The sequence below is a fragment of the Crocuta crocuta genome, unplaced genomic scaffold (genome assembly GCF_008692635.1).
Source record: "Crocuta crocuta isolate KB4526 unplaced genomic scaffold, BGI_CrCroc_1.0 scaffold50, whole genome shotgun sequence".
Classification (NCBI taxonomy): domain Eukaryota; kingdom Metazoa; phylum Chordata; class Mammalia; order Carnivora; family Hyaenidae; genus Crocuta; species Crocuta crocuta.
Window position 1 is genome coordinate 7,443,701 of NW_027527428.1, and position 10,230 is coordinate 7,453,930.

General features: G+C 60.7%; 2 protein-coding genes across 6 annotated transcripts in view; both read right to left on the reverse strand.

Moving 5' to 3' along the window:
- Positions 1 to 4,275, reverse strand: part of SIRT7 (sirtuin 7) — a 5,166-nt gene extending 891 nt beyond the window's left edge. Inside the window, exons 1-6 of one of the 5 annotated variants that reach the window (XR_013333079.1) lie at positions 2,522 to 2,939; positions 1,773 to 1,871; positions 1,462 to 1,698; positions 1,240 to 1,320; positions 976 to 1,082; positions 448 to 533 (exon numbers count right to left, since the gene is read on the reverse strand). Coding sequence is in view for 4 of the 5 variants with exons in the window: in XM_077755644.1 (XP_077611770.1) it covers positions 976 to 1,082; positions 1,240 to 1,320; positions 1,462 to 1,698; positions 1,773 to 1,871; positions 2,522 to 2,731 (734 nt within the window). In the remaining variant the exon portion in view is untranslated. Of the gene's footprint in view, positions 1 to 447; positions 534 to 975; positions 1,083 to 1,239; positions 1,321 to 1,461; positions 1,699 to 1,772; positions 1,872 to 2,521; positions 2,940 to 3,635 lie in introns of those variants that run through there. The other 4 variants (XM_077755644.1, XM_077755660.1, XM_077755635.1 and 1 more) reach the window with 4 other exon arrangements.
- Positions 4,276 to 4,395: 120 nt separating this feature from the next.
- On the reverse strand, positions 4,396 to 9,686 carry MAFG (MAF bZIP transcription factor G). The gene is made up of 3 exons (XM_077755677.1): positions 9,466 to 9,686; positions 9,296 to 9,358; positions 4,396 to 9,200 (listed from the first exon to the last, which is right to left on the reverse strand). The coding sequence occupies exons 1-3, from the start codon at positions 9,682 to 9,684 to the stop codon at positions 8,748 to 8,750; spliced, it is 735 nt and encodes a 244-aa protein (XP_077611803.1). The 5' UTR covers positions 9,685 to 9,686; the 3' UTR covers positions 4,396 to 8,747.
- Positions 9,687 to 10,230: the final 544 nt, after the last annotated feature.

Consider the following 10,230-nt stretch of genomic DNA (forward strand, 5'->3'; position numbering starts at 1 on the left):
TGAACTGTGGCCCGACTCTGCCTCGTGGCACCTCCGCCATCCCCGAGCTAAGGAACAGCTGCGAGAAAGCTAAGGTTCCGAGAACTCAGTGTCCTCACTGGTGATCAAGCAGGCCGTGTGTGCCCAAGGTGGGACAGCGGTTGGTCACTAGCAACTCTGGGTCCCACCTTTCACTTGTACGGTCAGGGGCGGGTGGACCAGACCCTCTCCCTCTTCCCAGACTTCGAGACCTGCCGGGGTGGGAAAGGCCAGCTGACTAGGGAGGCGCGGCCTACAGACTACACCGTGAAGAGATCATGTGTCTGACGGAGATGTAGAACCACATATTAAAAACTTAAGATACAGATAAGCACTGATAAAGAAAATGAGCTAAGTTAATGTAAAAAAAAAAAAAAAAGTACAGTACACGATAGGCCCACAGTACAGAACAGCACGAACATAACATACAAGAATTGCCAGGCCCAGAAGGTGAAGGGATCCTTAATTCTTGAACCCTTTGATTAAAAGAAGTTATTGATTTCCCCTATAAGACCCTGAAAATTCACAGAGAAAGAAAGTGTAAACTTTTTACTCAATACATACACCACGTCTAAATTATCACAAATTCTGTATTAAGGTACAGTTCAAGCTTCCCCAAAGTATGCCAGCTCCCCGAACCGAGTGCACCGAGATCCTCTTTGGAGATGCCGAGACTGCGTTCCCTTCAAGGCACCTTCGTGTCCAGGCTGTCTGAGGCAGGAGGGGGCTCTCCAGACACTGGCACATGCTCTCTCCCTGCGGAGTCACACCAGCCAGGGAGCCTCCGCTGATGCCTCTGCCACTCCCCCTTGCCGGCAGAGGCCACCAAACTGCGGTCACGCGTCAGACACCATCTGCGACAACTCAGCACTCTGTACGCTCAGTTCACAAGAAGAGACAGACGCGGCCCATCCACACAGGGCAGGGAACGGGGGGGTGCCCCCGTGCCCCCCTCACCTGCTGTAGGGGGGAATCTCCAGGCCTAGCTCATCCATGAGGAGCTGCATGACGTCATCACATTTCCCATGAAGCTTCAGGGCAGCCCAGTCATCCTTCGGGGTCCACTGGGAACAGGGGAAGGCAAGTGAGGACACCTCACTTCTTCCCAATGGCCCTTTCTTGCCAGACCTCTGTGGCCCAGGACACGAAGGTCCAGGAACTCTCTGCTTCTCCTGTTCTGAGGCCCAGGTCTAAGGAGGCGTCTCTGGGTGCTCAAGTTACCTGCAAGTTTACAATGTAGAGCTTGGGCCGCCGGCTGGGGGGCTTGGTCATGCACCAGAGGCGTGGATACTTCTTTAGAACCTGTAGGAACGGACAGACGGACAGAAAGACCACATGCACAAGAGGGAACGAAGCTACAGGAAGCTAGGTTCTAACGCTGAACCGGCCAGGAAGTGGCAGGCTCTGTCCCCTCCCGTCCAGTTCGCGGTGCTGTTCACATACCTTTAAGCTGGAACCCAAACACAGGATGGTGTCTGCCTTGCTGGCAGCCTCAGTGGCTGCCTCCCAGTTCAGAGGCTGCCCCAGCGTGCCCCGCTCCCCAAAGTGCACGATGGTGTCCCGGAGCTGCGCCCCGCACTTGTGGCACGCCCGGCCCGTCTGATGCCGGTGCAGCGCGGTGCGCTCTGTCACATCGAACACCCTCACGTACTCCCTGTTGGGCGTGCAGGCCGTACAGACCTGAGGAGGAGAGGGCGCCGTGAGCAGGGGCCGCTGGCCCGCACAGGCCCCCGGATCCCAGCGGGACCGCTCACTTCGATGTACATGTTCCCGTGGAGCTCCGAGATGGCCGTCCGCGGCAGCCCGCTCCGCAGATGGAGCCCGTCGCAGTTCTGAGACACCACGTGCTGCACCTGCGGGGGGCAGCAGGGCAAGTCGGCACGTGGCCTGCGGGGGACTGTGCTCAGCAGTGAAAACGTCCCTAACCCCGCCCAGAGCCCCCAAACCAGGGGCAGCTCCGGCTCGCGAGGAGCATCACAGGCAAAACCGGGGCGGCAGGCCGGTCCCAGCAGGTCTGGGGGTGGGGGTGGGGAGCCCCAAGCTGCACCCCCCAAAGCACTTAGTGAGGTGGGAGGGCAGGTGTTTGCTCTCGGCAGGGGAGGGGCTCGGGCCCCGAACCAATGCTCTCTCGGGTCGTCGTGTTTCTGGTCCCTGAAGGCCCAGGAGGACTGATCCTTCCCCACTTGGGTGAAGGTGCTCGCCCGAGGGCCTCCAGAGGGTCCCCACAGGCCTCCCCTGTATCTAGGTGGCTTCTGAGGTCTGTGGGGACAACACGAGAAACGCAGGAGGGAAAAGCCACCAGCAGCTCTGGGGCTGACGCCGGCCCTATGATCCACGAGAGACACTACCCTGCTCTTGAAAAAGCAGCAGCGGAGTCTAAAACGCTCCATGCGCATGCGTCCCAGGGCCCCACTGGCACACAGGCGTGACGCACTTGCCCAGCCCTCCAGCTCCCGTGCCAGGCACCCGGCAAGAACACTAGCCAGCCACACTGGGCTCTTACCAGCTTTTGCTCGTGTAAGCGGGCGATGCTCATGTGGGTGAGGGTTGGCTCGGCCTCACTCAGGTCAGCAGCGCTGCCAGGCGGAAGGGAGGCAAAGGCGTGGGGAGCGGTGAGGTCAGGCCCAGGCCGCCTCCGCTCACCTGGGCGGGAGGCCGCGGCAGGCTGCTTACCTGACGCTTCGCCCTTTCTGCAGCAGCGTCCAGACTCCATTAGGGCCCCGGTAATCTGGGATAGAGGCCGCCTGCGTGTTCGGAAGGACGACAAGGCCAGTGAAAATGCATCACCACGGGAACTGGCAAACTTCCCCCAAATGAAAATTAAACATTCTCTTGAGGTGTTCCAGGCTTGTCCGTGCTCTGGCCTCCATTGCACAGGCTCAGCACTTCCTAGTCCAACCTGCCTGAACCCAGATGGAGTGGCTCCTTCCCTCCGCCCGGACCCCTGCCCCCTCCCCACCCCAGGCTAGCTCATCCCTCCAGCTTTCAAGGAGCCCTGCCTCCTCCGGGAGCCTCTCCAGCACGGAGGACAGCCTGGGCTCCATGGCCACACCTGTCCTCCAAACTGAGGAGGAGGGCGGGTCAGGCTCATCTGTGTGTCCCCAGGGCTGAGCTGGTGCTCAGGAAAGGCCGAGCGAACGCTGAGGCGCTGCTCTGTCCTAGCTCCTACATCCTGATACTGCGATTCCTGCCCTTCGTTCACAAAGACGGCCAACCTCTCCCGACGAGCTAAACCCCAAGTGTCCCTAGTTCTCAATGCAGTGAAACAAAGCCACCAGGAGGGAAGACAGAAGGGGTGCTGGGACCAAGAAGTCCTGCGTTCCCTAGGCTGTGAGGGACACCCGCCCCCTTCTGGGGAGCCCTGTCTCCTCCCTGCTGCTTAGGCTTAGAAGAACGCCCACCCAAGCAGTGTGCTTCTGAATCACACTGAAGAGAGAAACCTCGAATACTAATGGTCAGAGCGAACTAAAGAGCGGAGCTTTCAGATACGACAGGGACGCACGCCTGACGGGAGGACGGAGACCCGAGCACCAGGGTCTGCAAGGTGCTGTGTCAGTGCCCCCGACACGATCTCGTGGGATCTTACTCTCGCCTTTTCCCGTAAAACCTTACTCTACCTTCAAGGCCTGGCCTCAATGCCGCGCTGCACAGAAAGCAAACCGGATGGATTTCCCAGCGCTCTGAGACCGCAGAGGCCGTGTCTGCATGTCCTCTCTGGCAACACGGCACAGCCAGCCTTACGTTACAGCGATGGGCTTAGCTGCCATCCCCTCACCACCTGCGGGCTTCCTGAGGGCGGAAATCCCGTGTTCACCTCTGCTGGGCCCACACATGGGTCACACTCCACACGCACCCGTCAGGCGGACACGTGACACTCTCAAAGCTGGCCGAGTTCCATGGTGCAAGATAGCTTCTCAATAAAACGTTCCCAAACCTGATGCGTTTCTCTTCCTTACCTGGCGTACACTAACTCTTACTACCCTGCGATCTACTTACTTGCCCTCAACATTCAGAAAACACAATGAGCGGGGAATCAGGAGACAGTTTGGGGCTTCACTCCACCCACGTAACCTCGGACAGTGAGTTAACCTCCCGGACTCCGCACGAGGAGGTGCCTGCTGGCCCTAACGTATTACGCCCCGTTTTATCCCGCTTCCCTTCTCGTCTCGAACTGGCTACCGCACAAACTGCAAATATTCAGAAGTACTTATGCCCTCAGTGAAGCTGGAGCCCGTTCGAGTTTCAGGCGCTCTCCTCGGTCCTAGGGTCAGTCGCCCAGAAGGGGGCGCCCCACACCCGCCCGGCGCCGGCGCCCCGGGTTTCTNGCCCCGCCCTTCCGGCCCCGCCCGCGCGGCGCGCAAAGGAAGCACCTGACAGTCTCTTTAAAAGGTGTTTATTGATCATATACAAAATAAAGAAAACCTTATATATCACAAACATACACTATGTACAGCAATAAATACCCGGGGTCCGGCCCAGTGCCGCCCCCCCTGGACAATAATTTAGCAATAAATACTGCACAGGGCGGGGTGAGCACTGAGGCCACAGCCCGCCCCAGGGAGGCTCCTCACCTGCATCTTCCACAACCCCTGCCTGCCCTGGCACGTCCCAGGGTACCACCGCCTCCCCTGGTTTCAGCCCTAGGCAGGCAGGCAGGGTGGGTCTGATCACTCCGCTCGGACCCAGCCTCTCAGCGCCAGGAGAGCACCAGAGCTGGACGCACTGGGCAGCCCTTGTCCTGTTGCCCTAAGATGCCAGGAGGAGGCTTTCTGTACCCACTCCCGTTTGGTTAAAGGCTTCAGGGAGTAGCAAATTGAGGGGATGGGGAGGAGGGGGGGCTGGGACACGAGGGTGCTGGAGGGGCTGCCCCCTCACAGTCCAGCGGGGCACACTCTCCTGCACTCCAGCTCAGGCTTGCCAGACACCCACATACCAAGGCTGCTGCTCCAGCGTGGGGTGCAAACGTGCATGACCGGCCCAAAGGTACGGCACACGCGCAAAACACACAGGCCAGAAGCAAGACAGGCCATCAGTCTCCAGGGCACACCCCCAGGTACGGCACACGCGCAAAACACACAGGCCAGAAGCAAGACAGGCCATCAGTCTCCAGGGCACACCCCTGCCTCTGTGTGTCCTCCACTCTCCCCACCTGCTCCAAAACTAGACAGCCAACAGGAAGGCAAAAACGCGCCAAAAAGAATTATTCAGTGGCTTCTGGGGGAAAAAAATCGTTACTCTGTTGGTTCCTTTCACCAAACCACAGCCTAAAAAAGTAACTTACAAGATCCCAGAGCGGAAGTGGTGCTGCAGGGCTGTGGCTTGGGCTTCCCAGCTGTGGATGGGAGCTTTAGCCAACTGGCCACCTCTGAAACGGAGCCGACAGGGACAGGAGGGGGCTTGACCACCCCTCCCGAAGCAGGCTGCAGCTGATCAGAGCTGTGGGCCCAGGAACCGACCAAAGAGGCTGCTGCTGACGGTCAGCGTCGTGCACACAGACCCGAAGCGTGGACCGAGAGCAGAAAAGCCTCCAGCGCAGACCTGCTCTCGGCAGAAACCCACACACCACACGACCGAGCAGCCGTGTCCTCTCACCTGTACAAACGGCAGGGCCACCCAGAGTAGCAGCCAGGGCCATGGGGGAGTCTCGCTGGGGCCACCCTCAGGGCAGGAGCTGGCCTGTTCCCACAGGGTTCTCCTCTGAAGTCTGAGTGTCCGTGTCGGGATAGGGGAGGCGTAGGGCGAGGGTACGATGGGAAGGAAGGTGCACACCATGGTTTACTTAGCGGACAAGTTTGGGAGATTCGGCCTCGGCCAAAGCCCTCGATTCGCTGTGTCAGAAAAGTTGAGGAGAAAAAGAACACAACACCCTCACAGTAGGAAAACTGAATTAACAAGAATCAGAAAGACACCAGCCAGTCACATGTGGACACAGGCTCTACTGTCAAGAAACCAAGGTGAAGGGGGAAAGGGCAGAGTACAGCGTGGCCCCGCGGGGCTGGCTTGATGGCAACAGGATGTACTCCCAGACCCAAGGGACACTTGCTCCAAATCCAAAAACTCTGAGGGGAAGCACGTCCTCATTAATTCCAGAAGCTTCTTCTATTACCTAGCCCAAGGACCTGCAATTTCTAATCCACCTGTGCCCACCCTCCAACCCGCCTCTGGACTTCCGAACCCACCTCCCTTCTCTCCTCTCCAGGTCTCCAGCCTGGCGGATGGACAGCTACCTCCCGCCAAGGACGAAAGCGTCGGGGCCGTGAACGGTTGCGGAGAGCAAGGACATGACCCCTCTTCAGGGAGTCTTACGACGAGATTCCAACTCACTACTGCTACAACCAACATCCACCACTTTCATCTAGACCCTAGGCAGACAAAGCCAGACAGCGAGGAGGGGCAGGGAGCCACTAAGTATTGAGAGTCAACGGTCAAAGCCTCCGCTGCAGGCCCGCCTGGGTACGCGGGCACGCCTGAGCCTCTAGGGCCGAGAGAGGCCCGTTACCACAACGGGGGCCGACAGCGCGCCCCTGCTCCCACCCCTGGGCACACAGGGCTGGACTCCAGGATGAAGTCCTGCCTGCAGCCCGCGAGGCACACCGGCGTGCTTCCCGGGGGCCCAGGGGTCCCAGAGAAGCCAAGGCCCAGGTGGCCGGAGACGGGGCAGCAGCCTCTTGACGGCAGGCACCGCGGCGGCCCACGAGGAGCTCCCCAGCCCGGGCTGGAAGACTGGCTGCCTCTGCCGAGGGGCCACGGGGGGGTAGGCTCGGCCCCGGAGGGCATGGCCCCTCGAGCTGACCAGCGCGTCCCTGGAAGACACAGATCCCAGAGGGAGGCGAGAGCCGGAGCCCAGGCAGGGCGAGGGGAGAGAGAGGACCTGGACCCTGCAGCCCGTGTCTGGCCTGGGTGGAGAGCCCAGCAGGCCCGCAGCGGGGTGAAGGGGCCGCCCCAGGGGAGCCCTCAAACCACCTGGTTTTGCCCGGGAAGCTCCAGGGCCCCGCGTGGCAGCACCGCCAGGACACGGGGGCTCCGCGGGTCCCCTGACGAGGCCCTCGTGAAGCCCACGGGGGCAAAGCTGGGCTTGGAGGCCGGAGCCCCAGCATGTTGGCCAGAGGCCAGAAGGAAGACACCTGGGGGCGCCCTAGTGACTCCTTGGTCCCTGCAAACCTGCTGCCCCTGGCCGGGGGCGGGGGGCGCCTCCCTCTGGGATGGCCCCCCGTCGCCCCTTCCCTGCCGCCGGATCAGCCCACGCCTAGGACACACATGCAAAGCCAAGGCTGTGCAGGGCGTGGGAGCGACAGAGCACTGGCGCTGCTCCTCCGGGGTCCCGGCTCAGGCGCCGAGGCGGGGGGCGGGGGGTCTGGGCTGCGGGGCGGACCCCACGCTCTGCGGGAGCAGGAGCCGCCCGGCGCCCCCGGTCCGGGGCCCGGCAAGCTGGCAGAAGCAAGAACACAACCAAATGCAAAAAACAAACACGGGAATAACAGACACGAGAAGGGACGCACACAGGTCAAAGGTCACCAGAAGCACCAGCACGTGACGCTGCACAAGACCTCACCAGGCACGGACATCACCACGGCACCGGCAAGAGACGGAAGCAGGAAGGGCAAAGGAGTAAGTCACTTTCGGTACAATTGCAAAAGAGATAGCAAAGAGGGCGCCAGGACGCGCCTCGCGGCCGCCCACGGCTTGGCTCTTCTTTTTTTTCTTTTTTGTCTTTTTTAAAACTAAGTTTTATAAATAACGTCTGATAACTCTGTGTATATAAAAACTAAACTCCAACAGCCACAAAGACTTGTCCATAAGTTTACAAGAAAGGGATTTTTTTTGTTTGTTTTTTTTTCTTTTGTTAAACTAAGCAAAGTTTCTATTATACTTTCTTCCCTTTTCCGTATATATGGTCAAATGTTCTTGCTTGTTTTGTTTTTTTTTTAAAAAGACAGTTTTATAAATACTCTGCAGCTCTTTTTTTCTTTAGCTTTTAAACATATAATTTAATAACTTTCGTAAAAGGAACTCCTCTCTTTTAAATAAAGGGCCACGTAACCACACAGACAGGTCATGTAAACAGTGACACGGGGCCCGTGGCAGGACACTGGACACACCCTTCACGAATGTTCACAACCAGTGATTTGGTCTTGTTCAGTGCAATGCGTCAGGCTCGAGTGCCGTGGGCCCTGGCCCAAAGCCACATAACGCCCCGTCCCTCCCAGCGGCCGTAGCGCCCAGGCTGGCGGCCCGCCCATCCAGGGCCCTCAAGGACACCCTACTCTTAGGAGCAGAGCTCGCCTATGCCTGCCGGCCACGCCGAGAGTGAGTCACAGCCCCCTGCCAGGCAGCGGCAGTTGGGGCCTGTGGGCCACCCAGGAGCGGACAGCAGCCCCTCCTGCCTTGGAGCCCTCCCTGCTCAGGCACGTGAGCCCCAGAGAGCTCATTCAATCTTTCTCTGTTGCCACAGGGCCAACTCTGGACTCCAAGCCTGCACAGCCTTGGTACAAAGGGGGCCAAGGCAACCCCACGTCACCGCCGAACTGACCAATCCCAACGTACAAAACACACGATGACAACGACGAGATCAAAGGGGCTCAGCCCGGCGCCCCCGGGGTGCAGGTTGTGCTTTGCAGGGAAGGAAGGAGGTGGGAGAGGGAGAGGAGGAGAGGAGGAAGGGGACAGGGCTGCCAAACTCGCCGTGCGCCTAACGGCCCCCTGCAGACCCGCCCGGCAAGCGCGCGTCCCTACGATCGGGCATCCGTCTTGGACTTTACTATCGTGATGACGCTGGTGGCAGCCACCTTGCCAGGGACGAGGGGCCCCAAGCCGGCCGCGAGGGGGCCCCGGGCCGGTGCCACGGGGCTGCGGGCCACCGTCCTGGCGAAGTTCTGCAGGGCCTCGTACTTGGAGCGCAGCGCGTCGAGCTCCAGCTTCATGCTGGCATTCTCCGAGGCCAGCTTCTCCACCTCCTGCTGCAGCTCCGCCTTCTGCTTCTCCAGCTCCTCCTTCTGGGTCACCCGCTTCACGCGGCAGCTGGCGGCGTAGCCGCGGTTCTTAAGCGTGCGCCGGCGCTGCTTCAGCTGGATGATCTCCTCCTTGGACAGGCCCCGCAGGTGCTGGTTCAGCTCCCGCACCGACATGGTCACCAGCTCCTCGTCAGTCAGGCTGGTGCCATTCTCACCGGGCTCCCGCTTCACCTGGGGGCAGGACCGCGCGGGAGCTCAGGGCTGAGCGGGGACCGCCCACCCCGGCGCCGCCCCCACCTCAAGAGTCCGTCTTCCCCATCGCTCACCTTCAAGGCCTTGTTTCCTTTGTTGGGGGTCGTCATAACCCGGGGGCACAGCACGCAGGCACTCTGCGAGACAGGGAGCAGAGGTCAGGACCCTGGAGAACGCCCCTCTTTCCCTCCCCAGTCCAGATGGAGCCTGGGGGAGAGAGCCAGCCCCCCAGCCCGCCTCTCACCTGACCATTCCCAATACCTGGCCCTGAGGACCACCTGCCACCCTTTGGCCAGGCTGCTCCCTGTCTCTCTGTCCCTAGAGAACCCAGTGGGTCTGATGCAGGAAAGGGGCTTGGGAAGAGACGAGAGGGATACAGGAGGGGCCAGCCTACAAGGAAGCCGGGAGCTTTAAAAATAACCCCAGTGTGCGCCCCAGAGCCTGGCTGTTCCTGGCGAGTCATGCTGACTCAGCACATCACTCCCGCTCCCGCTCCCTCACCGGCCTGGCCTGGCCTGGCACTCCCCGAGGCTGCCAGCCAACACAGCCCCAGGGGACCCGCAGCCCGAGCAGAGCACTGCTGGCCCAGAAAGGCCGGCCTGGCCAATGGCAGGTGGGGCCAGCGACCCTGCACGTGTGTACTCCGGCCACCCTCCCTACAGCCACCTCCCCTCAGCTGGCCCTGACCCCACCCACGCTTAGGAGCCTGTGGGGACTCAGGCCAAGAGAAAGATGCCGGAGAGTCCTGATTCTCCCACAGACTTTTCACTCTGCCGAGCTCACCTCTCCCCAGCACTGGTGGGAGCCCCCAAGCCCTGCGGGTGGCAGGCCCTGCGGCAAGGGCCCGACTCAGCCCAACCCCTGCTGCCGATGGGGCAACCTTCCTGTGGCTTCGGATTGCAGCATCCTGCGCCCCTGCCCCACCCTGCCCTGGCCATTTCATCAGAGTGCCCGGCCAGCCACCTGCTCGGCCCCCTCAGCCCCCCCCCCCCCCGGGGCCCTCCCCCCC